The sequence below is a fragment of the Haliotis rubra genome, unplaced genomic scaffold (genome assembly GCF_003918875.1).
Source record: "Haliotis rubra isolate DU_JTF1 unplaced genomic scaffold, ASM391887v1 Scf17, whole genome shotgun sequence".
NCBI lineage: Eukaryota > Metazoa > Mollusca > Gastropoda > Lepetellida > Haliotidae > Haliotis > Haliotis rubra.
In genome coordinates, this window is record NW_025765669.1 from 818,287 (window position 1) to 840,806 (window position 22,520).

The 22,520-nt window shown below is 40.8% G+C and overlaps 1 protein-coding gene across 1 annotated transcript in view; it reads right to left on the reverse strand.

Annotated features, from left to right (window-relative positions):
* Window positions 1–22,520, reverse strand: part of LOC124272450 (protein FAM126B-like) — a 239,042-nt gene that overhangs the window by 39,724 nt on the left and 176,798 nt on the right. The window contains exon 7 of the mRNA XM_046707622.1: window positions 14,469–14,587. Coding sequence (XP_046563578.1) covers window positions 14,469–14,587 — 119 coding nt within the window. The remainder of the gene's footprint in view (window positions 1–14,468; window positions 14,588–22,520) is intronic.

Sequence of the window (22,520 nt, forward strand, 5' to 3'; positions counted from 1 at the left end):
CCGCACTCAGCAATATTCCAGCTATATGGCGGCGGTCTGTAAATAATCGAGTCTGGACCAGACAATCCAGTGATCAACAGCATGAGCATCGATCTGCACAATTGGGAACCGATGACATGTGTCAACCAAGCCAGCGAGCCTGACCACCCGATTCCGTTAGTCGCCTTTTACGACAAGTTCTTATTAAGTTCTTTGTGTATACTTCTGGTGTCCTCCCGCCATGACATTGCTGGAATATTGCTTAATGCAGTGTAAAACCATACTCACTCACTCACTCTTTGTATATACACAAATCAATCATACAAATGCAAAACTCGTTTTATTTGACCATCAGTATCTATCAATGGGTACTATGATCTGAGCTCTTGTTCGTTCTGTCAGAAACTCTTTTGACAAGGCATTGGGTTGAGTATGTCTGAAAATGACAGGAGATAAGTTTTATGTCCGATATCAAATAAGCACTATTCTGCACACATCTTGGATGAAGTGAGTGAGTTAAGGTTAACACCGTTAAGTCTGTACCACCCAATTCAATGGTTGTTACAGTTAACAATGAACTAGGCCATAATGCGAGATGCATCACTCTTTGGAGTTCATACGCTCTTCTACCTGGTGTGTACTGCTCCACTTACATAAATAATCTTTGATGAAAGGTTTGACACAAAGCAAGTTTTAAAGCTCCCATGCCAAATGGAAGTTTAAAGACAGGCATCCTTTCAAACAAAAACAAATTCTATTTTCAAAACTATAGCCTTGTGTAGGGTTCATAGTCTGTCATACAGACCCTGAAGCTAATATATCCAAGAAAGCCCACACAAGTCTAGGAAATGTGGCAAGTCTAAATTTCCACAGCTTCAGGAAGAAAGTCTCAGGGCTCCTTTTCATTATATTTTAGTTTTTTGACTATGACATTTTTTTTCTGTAAAATATGTTCATTTCAGAGACTAGTGGTGAGTCTACAGGGTTCATACCACTGACAGAACGAGAACACATTTCAGAAATGCTGTACAGTAAGGCTCATATAGTTAAGGTGTAGTTATAATGGCAAGTATTTATGGATGTCAAACGTATAGGGTCTTTGAACGACATTTAGAAGTGATACACATAAACTGACTGACTGAGTATGGTTTTACGCCACTTTTAGCAATATTCCAGCAACATCACGGCGGGGGACACCAGAAATGGGCTTCACACATTGTACCCATATGGGGATTCGAACCCGGGTCTTCGGCGTGACGAGCCAACACTTTAACCACTAGGCTACCCCACCACCCCGATACACATAAAGGCAAGTATTTAGGAATGTCAAAATGACATCCATAAACAGCTGCCTTCGTATGTATCACTTCAACATACCATTCAAAGACACCCGATTTATTTACTTAATAACGCTAAAAGTTATGATGATTTTATCCAATTTGTGAACACAACTGTGAGTGAGTATTGTTTTATGCCTCTTTTAGCAAAATTTCAGTAATATATCATAGCAGGGGACACAATTAGGCTTCATACACTCTGCCCATATTGAGAATTGAACCCACGTCTTCGGCATGATGAGCGGACGCTTTAACCACTAGACTACCTCACCGCCCCTGGACAAGTAGTGGTCTCTGCAAATTGACTTCAAAGAGTTTCTTTGGCTTGGTGTCTCCTTAAGCATGTAACTTTGTAAGTTGAAAGTGGGTACCCGTTAGGATGACTGTTAAGCTCTCACATCTCCATAGCAGCTTTGTTGTATTCTCCCCTGGTAGTTCAGAATGAGTGAGTGAGTATGGTTTTACGCCTCTTTTAGCAACATTCATGCAATATAGACAGCAGAGAAACCCTGCTGGGAATCGAACCTTGGTTTTCGGTGTGATAAGCGATTGCTTTAACCACTACAGTGCCATCTGGTCGGCACTGACACTGTGATGGGATAAATGATGAGTGAGTGAGTTTAGTTTTTCCAGCCTATTCCAGCAATATTCCAGCAATATCACGGCAGGGGACACCAGAGATGGGCTTCACACAATGTACCCATGTGGGGAATCAAACCTGTGTCTTCGGCATGACGAGAAACCACTGGGCCACTCCACCACCTTGTGTTAATAATGAAGCAGTTTGAGCAAGGTATGGAGTGTTCATGTGCCGTATGACAAATATACCAAAACAGCACTCATCACAATTGCCCACCAACTGACTCTGTATGCTGAAGGAGATAATCCTTCCTATTGTACAATCCTTGTAAATTTGTGTCTCATTTGCAATTTTAGTTGATATCCTTACCAAACATTGAATAACATTGTGTTCATTATCCAGATATAAAAAAATTACCAATTACATTAGTAGACTGCAAGTTTATGAGACTGTTCTCTAGGGAATAACTGTGTTAACTGCAGTAAATGTGTTACATGAAGGCTTTAATGGCATCATTCTCAAGATTTCACATGCTTTCATGTGCATTAGTTAAACCAGAAAGCCATCATATTAACAGTCAGCCACCTTAATGAATGCACCAGTATGGCAAGAAAAAATTAATTATTTTACAGAAAAGAGCAAAATAATCAAATATTAAAACATTTCACACCATGAGGTTTCAGTCCGCGGTCTGGCAAGGCAGGAGGATGAATGGGGCATGGATGCTCCCTCGTACCAATTTTCAAGAAAGACGCAGAGAGATCAATCACCCTGTCATTAAAATTTTAAACTTTTCAATCCAAAGATGAATGCTTTTCTTGGGGGTAAAAACCCTTGGCTGAAGAGGTCAAACTAAAATGGGATGAAAAAATTTCACTAAAGATATCAGACAGCCAGCAGCCATGGAGGGCATATTTTCACTCAATCAAACACTACTTGGGCTCTGCAAATTCCCCCATGGTATTAGGATTGATTTTTCCACATGATGAGAGAGCCATCCTCACTGTCAGGCTATACAAGCCTGCCACCATGTTGAAGACAGAGTGAAGCTCTGAATGTCAACTCTGCTGAACAGACTCAAGATGGACTCTGACTAAAAGGAACGCTGTTACTGTCTAATGCTGGACTGAGGTTTATGAAGATCACTGTCATGTGCATCTGGGATAAAAGTTATGCTTTGCTTACTATACATAAACAGGAAATTTAAAAAATAACATATAATTATAAATTAAACACCACATTTGTTTTTTGTTCATAAAGTGACATACCTACACTGAATTATAGAAACAGACATTAATTAACAAACAAACAAACAAACAAACAACCATGAAAATTCTAAAAATATATACATGCAGGTCTTGTCAGTTTGGGCCACAAACAATGAATGTTTATGTGGATATTTATCACAGTTTTTATCCATACTTATGAAAAAAACATGAAAGCTCATGTGCATGCATGTAAGAGAGTGCAAGTCAAAAGTTTATGCAGATATTTTCTGAAGATTTTTGACAATATAAAATGATCGGTCCTTCTTGATCAAGTAAATGGATTGTTGACAACTCTTGTGGAGATGTCAGACCTCTGTATACAATACACTGGAGATACGTCATGGTTGTAACACTGTTATACAACTGTGTCTAGATGGCCCTGTGTGGTGAAGATGTCAGACCTCTGTATACAATACACTGGAGATACATCATGGCTGTAACACTGTTATACAACTGTGTCTAGACGGCCCTGTGTGGTGGAGATGTCAGACCTCTGTATACAATACACTGGAGATACGTCATGGTTGTAACACTGTTATACAACTGTGTCTAGATGGCCCTGTGTGGTGGAGATGTCAGACCTCTGTATACAATACACTGGAGATACGTCATGGTTGTAACTCTGTTATACAACTGTGTCTAGATGGCCCTGTGTGGTGAAGATGTCAGACCTCTGTATACAATACACTGGAGATACGTCATGGTTGTAACACTGTTATACAACTGTGTCTAGATGGCCCTGTGTGGTGAAGATGTCAGACCTCTGTATACAATACACTGGAGATATGTCATGGTTGTAACACTGTTATACAACTGTGTCTAGATGGCCCTGTGTGGTGAAGATGTCAGACCTCTGTATACAATACACTGGAGATACGTCATGGTTGTAACACTGTTATACAACTGTGTCTAGATGGCCTTGTGTGGTGGAGATGTCAGACCTCTGTATACAATACACTGGAGATACGTCATGGTTGTAACACTGTTATACAACTGTGTCTAGATGGCCCTGTGTGGTGAAGATGTCAGACCTCTGTATACAATACACTGGAGATACGTCATGGTTGTAACACCTCTGTTATACAACTGTGTCTAGATGGCCCTGTGTGGTGAAGATGTCAGACCTCTGTATACAATACACTGGAGATATGTCATGGTTGTAACACTGTTATACAACTGTGTCTAGATGGCCCTGTGTGGTGGAGATGTCAGACCTCTGTATACAATACACTGGAGATATGTCATGGTTGTAACACTGTTATACAACTGTGTCTAGATGGCCCTGTGTGGTGAAGATGTCAGACCTCTGTATACAATACACTGGAGATACGTCATGGTTGTAACTCTGTTATACAACTGTGTCTAGATGGCCCTGTGTGGTGAAGATGTCAGACCTCTGTATACAATACACACTGGAGATCGTCATGGTTGTAACACTGTTATACAACTGTGTCTAGATGGCCCTGTGTGGTGGAGATGTCAGACCTCTGTATACAATACACTGGAGATACATCATGGTTGTAACACTGTTATACAACTGTGTCTAGATGGCCCTGTGTGGTGAAGATGTCAGAACCTCTGTATACAACTACAATACACTGGAGATACGTCATGGTTGTAACACTATTATACAACTGTGTCTAGATGGCCCTGTGTGGTGGAGATGTCAGACCTCTGTATACAATACACTGGAGATACGTCATGGTTGTAACACTGTTATACAACTGTCTAGATGGCCCTGTGTGGTGGAGATGTCAAACCTCTGTATACAATACACTGGAGATATGTCATGGTTGTAACACTGTTATACAACTGTGTCTAGATGGCCCTGTGTGGTGGAGATGTCAGACCTCTGTATACAATACACTGGAGATACGTCATGGTTGTAACACTGTTATACAACTGTGTCTAGATGGCCCTGTGTGGTGGAGATGTCAAACCTCTGTATACAATACACTGGAGATACGTCATGGTTGTAACACTGTTATACAACTGTGTCTAGATGGCCCTGTGTGGTGGAGATGTCAGACCTCTGTATACAATACACTGGAGATACGTCATGGTTGTAACACTGTTATACAACTGTGTCTAGATGGCCCTGTGTGGTGGAGATGTCAGACCTCTGTATACAATACACTGGAGATATTGCGTCATGGTTGTAACACTGTTATACAACTGTGTCTAGATGGCCCTGTGTGGTGAAGATGTCAGACCTCTGTATACAATACACTGGAGATACGTCATGGTTGTAACACTGTTATACAACTGTGTCTAGATGGCCCTGTGTGGTGGAGATGTCAGACCTCTGTATACAATACACTGGAGATACATCATGGTTGTAACACTGTTATACAACTGTCTAGATGGCCCTGTGTGGTGAAGATGTCAAACCTCTGTATACAATACACTGGAGATACGTCATGGTTGTAACACTGTTATACAACTGTCTAGATGGCCCTGTGTGGTGGAGATGTCAGACCTCTGTATACAATACACTGGAGATACGTCATGGTTGTAACACTGTTATACAACTGTCTAGATGGCCCTGTGTGGTGGAGATGTCAGACCTCTGTATACAATACACTGGAGATATGTCATGGTTGTAACACTGTTATACAACTGTGTCTAGATGGCCCTGTGTGGTGGAGATGTCAGACCTCTGTATACAATACACTGGAGATACGTCATGGTTGTAACACTGTTATACAACTGTGTCTAGATGGCCCTGTGTGGTGGAGATGTCAGACCTCTGTATACAATACACTGGAGATACGTCATGGTTGTAACACTGTTATACAACTGTGTCTAGATGGCCCTGTGTGGTGGAGATGTCAGACCTCTGTATACAATACACTGGAGATACGTCATGGTTGTAACACTGTTATACAAATGTGTCTAGATGGCCCTGTGTGGTGGAGATGTCAGACCTCTGTATACAATACACTGGAGATACGTCATGGTTGTAACACTGTTATACAACTGTGTCTAGATGGCCCTGTGTGGTGGAGATGTCAAACCTCTGTATACAATACACTGGAGATATGTCATGGTTGTAACACTGTTATACAACTGTGTCTAGATGGCCCTGTGTGGTGGAGATGTCAGACCTCTGTATACAATACACTGGAGATACGTCATGGTTGTAACACTGTTATACAACTGTGTCTAGATGGCCCTGTGTGGTGGAGATGTCAGACCTCTGTATACAATACACTGGAGATATGTCATGGTTGTAACACTGTTATACAACTGTGTCTAGGTGGCCCTGTGTGGTGGAGATGTTGGCCACGTTACTAATTGGCTTGTCTGATCCAGTCTTGATCATCTTCCCACAGTTATGAGTGACTTGAACATTGCTGTATGACTAAAAACATTCATTCAACCACACACCCTTCACAAGCTTCGTCACTCATTCACTTAATCCCTCACTTATGTAAATTACAAATTCAAACTACACCTCTCAACAGGAGGGTACTTGTATAGATGCTATTAGGGAATAATTTGCAAAAAGCACATGTATTGATATATCCTTCAATCCATGGTTGTAATGTTAACATGTTTCAGTACAGATGCTGTTGGTTGTGACACATCTATACGGAAACAGAGTTCTGTAGCCAGTAACAATATAATTCCATGCATCAGGCTCACTGCACTAAAGATGAAACATATCCAACGTCACATAAACACCATAAATCTCATCCACAGCGAAACCTTTGATGTAAGTGTTGTTATTCCCTGCCCAGTGGTGCTATTCCCTGCCCAGTCTTGTTGATCCTGCTCTGTACAACACATATTATCAATTTAGCTACAAAGTTATGACATCTAGACATCATTGATTCTACAGCACGGACAAGTGTTGTTTGCCTGGCCCCTGTCAGTCTGACAATCATATTAGCACACACAGGCCGTATCTGCACTATTTTGAATCCATATAAGTTGTAAGAAATCGGTACAGGCAAACCCTGAGGACAAAATCCCCAAGGAAAACAAAAACAAAAAAACGGACAAACGCCTGTAGGATAAATCCAATGAAGGCTCTGTGATTCATCTGTGTGTTCTGCAATCAATCCAATCGATCAGGTTTATCCAAATACTATGTGGCCTTATCTCCGTACTCCCATAGAACCACCACTCACTGAATAATCAACTAAACTCATCAAGGAAACAAATATAATGGGAATTGGACACAATGTTCCAAGGTGAATGTTGAGAGGGGCGTGGGGGAGTGAGTACTCCACTTTTCATGATATTTTTCTGAACCATTGCAATCTGCGATACAGAGTTGCATCTCTCAAATGAACCAGAAATATGTGATCAATTACCAATCACTCTAAAGCTTTGTCAGCACCTGACTTGTGAGTTTTAACAAAGTTGGAAACATCTAAGTGGGGTGCACCACATTCTCCCATATTAAGCAAAATACATTAAAATGTCTGTTTGTTGAACATAGAGATTTTTTCTGGGTTACATCTTCTTTTTATTCTCGAGTACAACGAGCCATCTGCAAATAATCGAGTCTGGAACAGACAATCCAGTGATCAACATCATGAGCATCAATCTACGTAATAGGTGAGGTGAGGTGAGGTGAGGTGAAATTGGGTTTTATGTCATGCTTGAGAATATTTCGCTCATATGACGACGTGCATGCGTGTGTATGTGTATGTGCAGCTGCTTGTACTAGCCCACACTTAAGCTGGTTTTATAGTGCTAGCTCACTGAGATACCATGCCGCAGTGAAGCATGAATACCCCACTCAGACACATTATACTGACTCCGAGCCGACCAGTCCTTGTTGTACCCATTAATGCCGAGGGCCAGGCAGGAACCAACAAGTACCATATTTTAACGTCTTTTGGTATGGCGCGATCGGGGATCGAACCAGCGACCTTCCACTCTCCGGGCGGTATGTGATAGGAATACCATGACGTGTCGACCAAGCCAGCGAGCCTGAACCCAATCCCTTCAGCTGCCTCTTACGACAAGCATGGGTTGCTGAAGACCAATTCTAACATGATGTAACTGAAGTAGTTTTAAAAAACAGCATTAAAAAAACTTCACTCACTAATTCACCAAATATTGCAGCCATTATGACGGCGGTAGGGGAACAACAAGAATGTTCTAGACATGTTGAAACCATAATCTTCCTCAGTCCAAATTGGACCAACAGGCCAGTCAGTGCAAAGGTAATGAACTTAGTAGTCCACACTTTGCTCCTAGCATCATTTCTGGTACATGTTTGTGCTATCGTATGGACTTTAAAGACCATTAAAGTGACGATGAGTGGTGAAGGTCCTTTGTCTAGACACTGTAGCTGCCACTCTCAATATGACTGACCCTGTTTGGCAAAAACATTGTCTGGACATTGTCACCAGCCAATGAACATTTGTACGATCCAAGCTAGCAGTGTCTGGACATTGTGACTGATGACAGCTCGAAGGGCATCAGGTCCAAGTTCTGAGTTACAATTTCCTGCTCCATATACAGACATTGTTGACACAATATTCACTTTTCAGTTGCCCTTAAAACATGTCAGCACAAAATAAAGGTGCAAGGACAGAAACAGCCAGTCCAATCTCCAGTTCTACATCTTGCTCCTTTCACAGACATTGTGACCACTCGTGAAGATCCGGGTTAGCCCATGCTTGTCGTAAGAGGTGAGCAATGGGATTGGGTGGTCAGGCTCGCTGACTTCGTTTACACAGGTCATCATTTCCAATCAATTATATACAGACAGTCGCCATAGCTGGAATATTGGAGCGTGGCATTAAACAACAAACCAACCTACATTGTGACCATTCAATCCCCACTGACTTCAAAAAATTATATACAACAACCTATCGTAGAAAAAAGCAGAGCTCACTCTGAGGTAGCCCAGTGGTTAAAGTGTTCGCTCATCACGCCAAAGACCTAGGTTCAATTCCCCACAAGGGTACATTGCATGAAGCCCATTTCTGGTGTCTCCTGCTGTGATATTGCAGGAATATTGCTAAAAGCGGCATATAAAACATACTCACTGTTGACTGAATCAATCATAAGTAGTGGCCATTTCCTTCAATCATGTTACAAATGAAGGTTTAAAAAATGAGTACTGCATATTGTTTCAAATGCAGCTCATTAATTGAGCTGCCCCCCTTTTGCTGGGCAGCCAGACTGTATGCTGGGAGCATTATATACACCTCATTGGAGTATTACAGCCAGATCAACATCAGACTCTTGGTAAACTTTATCTCTCCCCACACCAGACATGTTTCATGGTTGTCAGATTCAAACTTTTACCATCATGTACAATTTGCCCCAAATGCACTGACATGCGACATTTGCTTACACAATTGGCTCTTACAAAGTAAAAATGCATCATTTTCAGAAAACAGATGTATTAGTGCTAAAGAGACACATTAGTGCTAAAGAGTTTATCATATAATGTTACCGTAAAATACACTGCGTCAACTAATGATGATGATTATTACAAAACACATTGAAACTGTGTCATTTCTCGGTAAAACTACTTCCTAAATATGTTTTTTGAAAACCCCGTGTCTATTACTCATTACAAGCTGTCAGCAGCAGAGTAGAAATTACAAAGCAATGAATGAGAGACGATGAACACTTCCAGTGTTTCTATTTAATAAGGATAATCAAGTTTTATCTTGCCTCACACATAAATGTCGTTTTCGGATTGGCTGAGTTCGCTTCTATTATTTTCAATGTACCCCACTTACAAGCGAGTAACATTTTCTATGTACCCCGCCGGGAATGCCGAACTCATATGGTACTTCGTAGTAGTAATTTTTATCTTGAATAACATTGAATCACGTATGATGTACCGAAATTACCGATGTTTTGTGAATGCAAATCGATGGAAGGGAGATAACTCTAAATTTGTTTTTCTTGTCGTCTGGTACTCCATACTATGATCTGATACCCATGCTTCAAACACTTCAAAATTACCATTGAGGTGTTCGGTAAGATATATACGTTGTTCACTGGTCCCTCGCGGCTCAGGGAACATAAACAAACCCCGAGGGTACGTACATCAGCCCACGTCCCCCTCATGACCAGTGAACAACTTATATTGTAACACTGCTCTCTGCAATATTCCAGTTACATGATGGAGACTTATGAATAATCGAGTCTGGACCAGATGGCTAGTGATGGATATTGTGAACACCTATCTAAATCATTAGGATCTAATTACATTTAATTCAGCAAAACACCAATAACCTGACAATTTAGTCACTTCAGACTCGTGAACATCCGGGTTAGAATTGATCTTCAGTAACCCATGATAGTCGTAAGAGGCAACTAATGGGATCAGGTGGTCAGGCTCTCTGACTTGGTTGACACATGTCATCATATCCCAATTGTGTACATCAATGGAAGTGCAAGTGGTGTTGCACTCACAACACATTCATTATTATCATATCAACATTGATTGATTCCGATATATCTCCCAATTTTTTCAACCATCTTAAACACAAGACAGTCTCCTTCAATTAATTCTACCGTAACCTTGTTATGAAACTCAAAGTTCAAAATTATTATTTATTATACTACATATCATTATTTTCTTCTACATTTCATCAACATACTCTTAACATTTATTTAATATAGCTAATGCTTGCATTATCATCAGTTTCTTGCAATGCTTAAAAGCATTTTGGCTCAATCCTTCATCTGGAGATTTGCCTTTAAGAGTTCCATGACATCAGTTTGAACTAGCAAAACCAGCTGACACTGTGAGTGAGTGAGTGGGTGATTTTGATGCGTCACTGGTGCTGCTGACAATATCATGAAATAATCTCGAAAAGACTTTGGACTTGCATGAATCAGAAATAACTGCAAAAGTCTCTACTTTTTTATGGCAAACAAGATGAATTCATCTTCAGGAAAACCAAGATTTCATTTTTGATTAGTAACTAATCTTTTACAAAAAAGACTTTCTTGCATGAATCAAACCCCAAAACTGTTATTATGACACAATAAGTGCCAGTTACAGCCTATATTTTTCAAGGTTTGAAGGAAATAAAGTTCAAACACTTCAAACAGAATTTTTTGTCATTTGTCATGATTTTTTCATTTGTCATGATTTCTTCTGACTGTAAATGAAAATATGTTATACTTTTAAAATGACTGATATTTTCACGCTTTCAACAAGATCATGATCAATATGAAATGTTCAAAGGATTCAGTCACATAAGTTCTAGCTACATCTGTTTGTGATTCAATCTATAATATGCCCAGTGCATATGAGTCAATTTCAAGAAGAGTGTAATTTTCAAAGGAACAAAAACAATATGAACAAATATATTTTCACATAATATTATATCATTTAATGGATGTTTCGTCTGGTAAACGTTGTATGGTTGATTGTTTAATGCCACAATCAGTGAGTGAGTGAGTTTAGTTTTACGCCGCACTCAGCAATATCCCAGCTGTATGGTGGCGGTCTGTAAATAATAGAGTCTGGACCAGACAATCCAGTGATCAACAGCATGAGCATCGATCTGCGCAATTGTGAACCGATGACATGTGTCAACCAAGTCAGCGAGTCTGACCACCCGATCCCAGTTAGTCGCCTCTTACGCACAAGCACATGGGTTGCTGAAGACCTATTCTACCCCGGATCTTCACGGGTCAGCCGCAATCAGCAATATCCCAGCTGTATGGTGGCGGTCTGTAAATAATTGAGTCTGGACCAGACAATGCAGTGATCAACATCATGAGCATCAACCAAAGCAACTGGGATACGATGACATGTGTCAACCAAGTCAGCGATGCCTCGATCTTACGACAAGCATGGGTTACCAAAGACTAATTCTGATCTGGATCATCACAGGTTCAAAAGTTGAATGAACCAGAACAGTAACAGTATGGACAACTAAGTACATGCCTGATTTTAATGATTATGTAAATTGATACAGAATAAAATATCTGATTCATTCTATGAAAACACACTAATATAAAATGGGTCATCTGCCATTCAAAAAGGCAAAAATGAATTCTGGACTGGCTGGCAAAGAAACAGGATTGACATTAGTTGTAGTAGAACGGACATCTGTCAAAATGGGTAAGGTGAGGTGATGTGAAATGGGGCTTAACATTGTACTTAAGTGCAATACTTTCGGTATCCCGCTCATATGAAACCCAAGTACACAATATTGCACGTTATGCGGCTTATAATTTTTGTTCATATGTTTTTTTCATAACCAGCAATGTATATTATATGTCATGAATAAGGATAATTGTGTTTTAATTATGTTTGATTTTTGGTTGCATGTGACCTTGTACTAATATGATAGCGTGTACTTGCTTGTACTAGCTGCTGGTTTTATAGTGCTGGTTCACTGAGATACCATACCGCAGTTAAGCATGAATACCAAACTCAGACACATTATACTGACTCCCAGCCGACAAGTCCTTGTTATACCCATTAATGCCGAGCACCAGGCAGGGACCAACAAGTACCATATTTTAATGTATTTTGGTATGATGGGGCCTGGGGATCGAACCCACGACCTTCCGTTCTCAGTCAAAATGGGACTTTATTACAGGAAAACAGTTGCAAGAATATTGAAGAGCTGTGACATTTTGTTTGATATGATCTCCGATAAAAACATCAGTCAGTAACTGGAAACAACTGTTTAACCAGGGACACTGAGCATTTAGTCCTAATACTCAAGGTAATATTATCAGACAAACCGGCATTATTGCAACTGTAAATGCAACACAGCTGTGTACATTCTCAGTAATCAAGAATTTTCACGAAAAATGAATAATCACAGCTTTGTTGAAATATTAAACAATATTTGCATTAAACAATGTGTAATTAACCTCAAAAGGGATAATGTGAAATTCAGAAAGAACCCATTACAATTATTCTGTTAAAGGTTCAATGTATGGCAACTCTGAAGGTTCATCTAATCTGGCAAGAGAAGTAGTAAGGGCAACCTTGATGACACATCTACTTAAGGGAAATCCAAGAGATGAAAAGAATTTACAGACAAATTACTCTGTTAAAGGTTCAATGTATGGCAACTCTGAAGGTCCATCTACTCTGGCAAGAGAAGTAGTAAGGGCAACCTTGATGACACATCTACTTAAGGGAAATCCAAGAGATGAAAAGAATTTACAGACAAATTACTCTGTTAAAGGTTCAATGTATGGCAACTCTGAAGGTCCATCTACTCTGGCAAGAGAAGTAGTAAGGGCAACCTTGATGACACATCTACTTGAGGAAATCCAAAGATGAAAAGAATTTACAGACAAATTACTCTGTTAAAGGTTCAATGTATGGCAACTCTGAAGGTTCATCTAATCTGGCAAGAGAAGTAGTAAGGGCAACCTTGATGACACATCTACTTGAGAAAAATCCAAAGATGAAAAAAGAATTTACAGACAAATTACTCTGTTAAAGGTTCAATGTATGGCAACTCTGAAGGTCCATCTACTCTGGCAAGAGAAGTAGTAAGGGCAACCTTGATGACACATCTACTTGAGGAAATCCAAAGATGAAAAGAATTTACAGACAAATTACTCTGTTAAAGGTTCAATGTATGGCAACTCTGAAGGTTCATCTAATCTGGCAAGAGAAGTAGTAAGGGCAACCTTGATGACACATCTACTTGAGGAAATCCAAGAGATGAAAAGAATTTACAGACAAATTACTCTGTTAAAGGTTCAATGTATGGCAACTCTGAAGGTCCATCTACTCTGGCAAGAGAAGTTGTAAGGGCAACCTTGATGACACATCTACTTAAGGGAAATCCAAAGATGAAAAGAATTTACAGACAAATTACTCTGTTAAAGGTTCAATGTATGGCAACTCTGAAGGTTCATCTACTCTGGCAAGAGAAGTAGTAAGGGCAACCTTGATGACACATCTACTTGGGGAAATCCAAAGATGAAAAGAATTTACAGACAAATTACTCTGTTAAAGGTTCAATGTATGGCAACTCTGAAGGTTCATCTACTCTGGCAAGAGAAGTAGTAAGGGCAACCTTGATGACACATCTACTTGAGGGAAATCCAAGAGATGAAAAGAATTTACAGACAAATTACTCTGTTAAAGGTTCAATGTATGGCAACTCTGAAGGTCCATCTAATCTGGCAAGAGAAGTAGTAAGGGCAACATCCATTCAAAGAGATCCAAGTTTGGCCATGTTTAACTGTTCTGCTATAAGTTCAATGGACTGCAATGCTGTTCCGCTAAAAGTTCAATGGATCTTCACTGGGAGATCCACTGATGATACCTTTTACAGTCCAACTATTCTCCCCTAATGATCAGTGGTAAGATTGGTCACTCACCTGTTCTGACCGTTGACACTTTCATACTGAGGGTAGGGGCCACTCTTCCATGTCTCCTGGCTCTGGTTGTAGCGAGAGAGGGCACTCTCGGTCAGTGTCAGTGTGCTCAGATTGCTGGGCTGAAACACACAATACACACATAGAGTGGTGGAATTGCTGTACACACAATACACACATAGAGAGGTGGACAGGCTGTACACACAATACACACATAGAGAGGTGGACAGGCTGTACACACAATACACACATAGAGAGTGGACAGGCTGTACACACAATACACACATAGAGAGGTGGACAGGCTGTACACACAATACACACATAGAGAGGTGGACAGGCTGTACACACAATACACACATAGAGAGGTGGACAGGCTGTACACACAATACACACATAGAGAGGTGGACAGGCTGTACACACGATACACACATAGAGAGGTGGACAGGCTGTACACACAATACACACATAGAGAGATGGGGACAGGCTGTACACAATATACACACATAGAGAGGTGGACAGGCTGTACACACAATACACACAATACACACATAGAGGGTGGACAGGCTGTACACACAACACACACATAGAGAGGGTGGACAGGCTGTACACACTATACACACATAGAGAGAGGTGGACAGGCTGTACACACAATACACACAAAGAGAAGTGGACAGGCTGTACACACAATACACACATAGAGAGGTGGACAGGCTGTACACACAATACACACATAGAGAGGTGGACAGGCTGTACACACGATACACACATAGAGAGGTGGACAGGCTGTACACACAATACACACATAGAGAGGTGGACAGGCTGTACACACGATACACACATAGAGAGGTGGACAGGCTGTACACACAATACACACATAGAGAGGTGGACAGGCTGTACACACGATACACACATAGAGAGGTGGACAGGCTGTACACACAATACACACATAGAGAGGTGGACAGGCTGTACACATGACACACACATAGAGAGGTGGACAGGCTGTACACACACGACACACACATAGAGAGAGGTGGACAGGCTGTACACACAATACACACATAGAGAGTGGTGGACAGGCTGTACACACAATACACACACATAGAGAGGTGGACAGACTGTACACACACACAGAGAGGTGGACAGGCTGTACACACACACACATAGAGAGGTGGACAGGCTGTACACACAATACACACATAGAGAGGTGGACAGGCTGTACACACAATACACACATAGAGAGGTGGACAGGCTGTACACACAATACACACATAGAGAGGTGGACAGGCTGTACACACGATACACACATAGAGAGGTGGACAGGCTGTACACACAATACACACCTACAGAGGTTGACATATAGACTCAGATAAATGCAAAAGGGCAAAAAGTGAGTTGGCAGGTGAAGACAAGTTGTTCGATATATTAGCTATGCCAAACAAGTCACGTCTCAAATGGTGTGTTACTGGATTGGTTCCACTGAACCAATAGTTGATAGTATGAGCACACAGTTATGTCACAACAAGTAGCTAAAATACAGGCTTGGTTCCATAAAAAATGGGTTGATAGTATGAGCACCACAGTATGAAATATGCAATTATGTCATTACAGGCTTGGTTCCACTGAACTTGATGGTATGAGTATCACATTAGGTAAACTGATAGCTGCATTATCACCAGAACTTAAGCTGGAACTATGCTAGAAGTATGCTAGAACTGACCTCCAGCATCCAAGGCTTGTCATAAGGGCAATTGGGGCGATGGGATAGCTTAGTGGTTAATGCTGCGCTTACACTAGGCCATGGTTAGGCTGACCCAACGCAAACCAAATATCGTAGTAGATCTTCATGATCGTGGAACATTTTGTTTATTTTTCCCTTTCTTGACGGTCTTTCACGGTTTCATAAGCTCTGATTGGATCTGTTACGCATTCTTACGATTAGTTACACTTCAATGGAGACCTGTTGCGAATATTTGACGATCTGTAGCGACTTTTTACGATCATCACGATCTGCTGCGATTTCTTATGTTTTGAGACGTTCATAACGATCAGCTACTTTTTGTTACCTTCTGTTTAGACAAAGACTTACCTTCTGTATTAGACATATTGTACCCAAAGAAGGGACAATTAAACACGATTGTGACACGATACTCGGACATCATGAGTTATTTTAGAGCCCTTTCCTTTGCCCTTGCCCTTTTTCAATCCCATCTCCTATATTCTACAATGAAAATGACGATAAAATAGTGTGATATGGCTTGCAGTTGGATCACAATGAATTTCGTCTGGCAGTGTGACACAGTTAATAGGAAAGCACACCAAACGCACCAGAACGTGTCGCAGCACAAGGGAGTGTAATAGATCGTGATGGGTCATGATAGATCGTGGAAGTTATTCGTGGTACAGCGTGTTAATAAGTTCATAGAAATTCATTGAATTTAAATTGAATTTAAAACTCAAAAAAATCCAAGCCAGACAGCCAGACAGCCGGACTGGTAACTTTAAAAAATTACCAGTCTGTATACAAACTTGCCTGTCCGGTTTTCAACAATGAAAAACAAAACCAAAAAATCAGGTTTCTGAACACTTTACTGTTTGTAGGCATCGCAATGAACAACATAGCACTAACAGGCAATGTATCGAGTTTAGGCAAACTGAAAGTACATGTGTTGTGATTGGTTATTGTAAAATGAACTGCCCAATCCTAAATAGTTTAACATAATTATCATAATACCTTAAACACCTCAAACTGACGACAAGGTCACAAGAGAACCTGTCTGATATTATGAAATATTTCCTGTTAGGGGTAAAAACATCTACCAGACCACCGGACAGGCTACTTTTGAAATTTGACCGTCCGAGATGAAAATAGACCATTCCGGGCGGTCGGGTAGGCGGGAATTTAAAACGCTGATTATATCGAGATAGATTGTGTACAACATGACACAGCACAGGGGATCTTAATAGAATCATAATAGATCTTTATATAATCGCAATAGATCTTGGTAGAATCGTGGGACAATGGAAACTAACATCTCATACTCAATATTAAGATATATTACGATCATCCCGACACGCTCCATTGCGCTTTTTCAGGCTTTCTCACATTCTTATACAATTTGTTCCGATGCCCACACTCTACTAAGCATTACTACGTTCTGAAACGATAGCTAAAAAAATCGGCATGATCCTGGTAAAATATTAAACATGTTTAATATTTTGCCACGATTATCAAGATGCCGCATGATCTCTTACAATTACCACGATTTGGATCTGCAATCTCTCACGCTTTATGAGATGAGTTACGATTTTTTTTTAAATCCGAATCGTGGCCATGGTAGCCTGATCATGGCCTTGTGTAAACGCAACATAAAGCAATTTTGCTCATCAGGTTGAAGACCCGGGTCTGATTCCCCACATGGGTACAATGTGTGTAGCCCATTTCTGGTATCTCCTGTAATGATTTTGCTAGAATATAGCTAAAAGTGGCGTTAAACTAAACTAATTCACTCACTCATAAGGGATAACTAACAGGATCATTTGTCATGCTAGCTGGTATAATGCTGATAACAGGCCCAATGTAGAGAAGTAAGGTCATCTCCAGGAAGATGCTCTATCATCTTGGCCTTGGAGGCAATCTGTGGATAACTGCCAGTTTAAAAATGTTGTCGCACAAAAACTGTGAATTCAATAGAAATTAAAATGTCATTTCTACAAAGCAGCAACCAGTCCACGAGTGAACAGGTTCAAATGAAATCTACAGTTGACACCGAGCAGAAAATACATGATGTGTAGCAAGAACTATAATCATCTGGCATTGTGACCTCCAGACCTCAATTCACAGTCAGCGCCATGAGGTTGAGGGCACCGCCTCTGCCTGGATCCCCCGGGTTTGGTTCATTTAAACACTAATGTCACATCCTCACCACTTTACCACAGCCCTTTACCAGGTTCTATCTGTATGGCACTCTTGAGGACTCACTTGTTCCCCAAAGTTTCAGATGAATAAGATGAAAAACTGAGCCGATGTTTTTAAGAATGGCAAATTGATTTAGGTTGTAAAAAATGTCAGACCTACAACTCATTATATTTACCTTTTTGTGGGGGTAGGGAGGGAAACACAGTGTAACAGTTGATTTTAGCAGGAATAAGTGTTTGAGCTTTATATATTGTAACTATATCAGGAATTGAAGCTAGATCCTTACAGAGTGAAACTTGAAAAAGGGGGCACAAGACATTAACTACAATGTTTCCATTCAATACAGTGAAGTGTCATGATGAAGTCACACAGAAGGCATTGTGTACAAATTAGTGTTTCATTTTCAAACAGTGCACTACCTACAATGAGTCTACAATGTTTCTGGTTCTCACAACTCACTCTCTACAATATCTCAGTTCGCTCAAATCACTGGTTATAATGCTTCCGTTTCATACAACTCACTGGCTAGAATTTCACAGATCACAAAACTCACTGGCTACAATATGTCCGTTTCACACAACTCACTGGCTACAATGTCTCAATTCAAACAACTCATTGGCTACAATGTCTCAGTTCACACAAATCACTGGTTATAATGCTTCCGTTTCATACAACTCACTGGTTTCAATTTCACAGATCACAAAACTCACAGGCCACAATGTCTCAGTTCAGACAACCTACAGGCTACAATGTGTCTGTTTCACACAATTCACTCTCTACAATATCTCAGTTCGCTCAAATCACTGGTTATAATGCTTCCGTTTCATACAACTCACTGGCTACAATTTCACAGTTCACACAACTCACTGGCTACAATATCTCAGTTCACACAACTCACTGGCTACAATGTCTCAGTTCACACAACTCACTGGCTACAATGTCTCAGGTCACACAACTCACTGGCTACAATGTCTCAGGTCACACAACTCACTGTCTACAATGTCTCAGTTCACACAACTCACTGGCTACAATATCTCACTTCACACAACTCACTGGCTACAATGTCTCAGTTCACACAACTCACTGTCTACAATGTTTCAGTTCACACAACTCACTGGCCACAATCTCTCAGTTCACACAACTCACTGGCTACAATGTCTCAGTTCACACAACTCACTGTCTACAATGTCTCAGGTCACACAACTCACTGGCTACAACATCTCACTTCACACAACTCACTGGCTACAATGTCTCAGTTCACACAACTCACTGGCTACAATGTCTCAGTTCACACAACTTACTGGCTACAACATCTCAGGTCACACAACTCACTGGCTACAATGTCTCAGTTCACACAACTCACTGTCTACAATCACTCAGTTCACACAATTCACTGGCTACAATGTCTCAGTTCACACAACTCACTGGCTACAATGTCTCAGTTCACACAACTCACTGTCTACAATGTCTCAGTTCACACAACTTACTGGCTACAATGTCTCAGTCCACACAACTCACTGGCTACAATGTCTCAGTTCACACAACTCACTGTCTACAATGTCTCAGTTCACACAACTTACTGGCTACAATGTCTCAGTTCACACAACTCACTGGCTACAATGTCTCAGTTCACACAACTTACTGTCTACAATGTCTCAGTTCACACAACTCACTGTCTACAATGTCTCACTTCACACAACTCACTGTCTACAATGTTTCAGTTCACACAACTCACTGGCTACAATGTCTCAGTTCACACAACTCATTGGCTACAATATGTGTGTTTCACACAACTCACTGTCTACAATGTTTCAGTTCACACAACTCACTGTCTACAATGTCTCAGTTCACACAACTCACTGGCTACAATGTCTCAGTTCACACAACTCACTGTTTACAATGTCTCAGTCCACACAACTCACTGGCTACAATGTCTCAGGTCACACAACTCACTGGCTACAATGTCTCAGGTCACACAACTCACTGGCTACAATGTCTCAGGTCACACAACTCACTCCCTACAATGTCTCAGGTCACACAACTCACTGGCTACAATGTCTCAGTTCACACAACTCACTGGCTACAATGTTTCAGGTCACACAACTCACTGGCTACAATGTCTCAGATCAAAATGGCGGAGTGCTGTCCCTTAGTAATACCCATATATTTCCCACAAATGTGCAAACATCATGTCACCAAAACACACCAACTACACAGATACAAATCGTCATCAAATTGATGTATTTATGCTAAATCTTTGTGCATCTAACAAGATGAATGTTTTACTTCTTTGCAGCCATTCTTATGTAAGCACTTATCCGAGCCAGGACTCAGTAGCCCATTAAATTTGCCACTGCTTCCTCATGAGCGAATACAGGAGATCAAATGTCAGCCGTAAATAAAAGACAGGAATCTTAAAATACCTCAAACCAACTCCTATTAAAGGTATGAGCATGAGATGTGTCATGTCTTCCTGACCTGCCATATCGAGGCAGATAATGGAAGTCTGGTCACATGCTTTCATCTCATCACTGTCAAGTGGCTTGTCGGGGAACATCGGTGGAGGTACGCATTTGTAAATTAAGATTGCCCATGGAGACATATTTCATACTTCAGTTCGATCCATTGAGTGAATTAGTTGAGCATTCATCTGCAGTTAGTAGTTTTCTCAAATGAGACATGGTTTTCATAACTGTGTCAGTTTCGCATTTAGGCTTGGAAGTCGTGGGGGCGCTGCCATAACCAAATTATTGAAAAATAAGGTGTCCCTGGGCTCTCAAAGTACATGGTATCCAACCTCTGGACACTGTAACATGCTCTTGATCAGTATACAATGTGAGGGTGAGTGAGTGAGTGAGTGAGTGAGTGAGTGAGTGAGTGAGTGAGTGAGTGAGTGAGTGAGTGAGTGAGTGAGTGAGTGAGTGAGTGAGTGAGTGAGTGAGTGAGTGAGTGAGCGAGCAAGCAAGCTGACATCAACAAAAGACCCCTAAGCACTTGAGATCAGGAAAAGATTTTGTGGATTTTTTTCAGGTATATATGTCTGTGGGTTATACATTATATGAATGAGTGAGTGAGTGAGGGTGAACAGCCAAGCAAGAGAGAAAGTGTTAGTTTGTACACCACTTAGAGAAATATTCCAGCAATATCACAGCTGGGTTACACCCATGATTTCAGTTTGTCATGATCCCACACTTTAACCATTGCTCCATGGGTCCAATACCTCATCCAAAAGAAAACAGTCCACAATATATATAATGAATTGGCAATAGATCCAATCAAGAAATACCTAATTCTGTAACCAACATCAGCTTATTTTGAGACATCAGGTTTATTAAGCAAAAAGAGAATCTACTACAAACCACTGCAATAGCAGCAAAAATGAATCACAGCTGTGTGAACATTAAAGGCAAAAATTCCTCATCAAAGTTCTACAATCAACAGTAATTGAGGCTGACGCCCTGTCATCAGCTTCCAAAGCGATCTTAACAAAAATGGTCTTCTCTTTGATGGCAGCAGGGAGAGGGAACTTGGGTGGAATATTCCATCACCATCAGAACTGGCACTGCCGACTAAACCTTTGATTTGACAGGTAATGCCAGCATAGCTATTTCTCCAGTCTACCACAAATGGAATCATCGAGCTCTAATGTGATTTGTGACATCTAACTGGGACTTGACATAGGAAAAACCAGCCTATACAAACAGAGTTCGACATGGGACTCACTATTTGCTGTTATATTTTCATTGAGTCCGACAACCTAAACATATCGTATGTATTGGCTAGAATAGTAAATCGGTGACATCAGCCACGCTTTCCCAGATGGTTCTTTGCTGGTGTAGAGCATAAAGAAAAATGGATACATCAACCGTGCCTACTTGACTATGTATCCTCTGTGAGGACCATGGTGCCGTTGTACAAAACAACCTTGGGAGCCCAGACTTAAGCTATAGCGCTAAGGCTAGATACTTATGCGCTATAAGTCTATGTTAATTATACTGGAGTTACGGTCACCAGTCCTTGTTGTACCCATTAATGCAACGGCACCCATAAGGATAAAATATAAGTGACTTTTAGTACTTTTGCTTGCTTGTTAGTAACAGACCCAGCAGCCAGGGGATGTGGGGTAGCCTAGTGGTTAA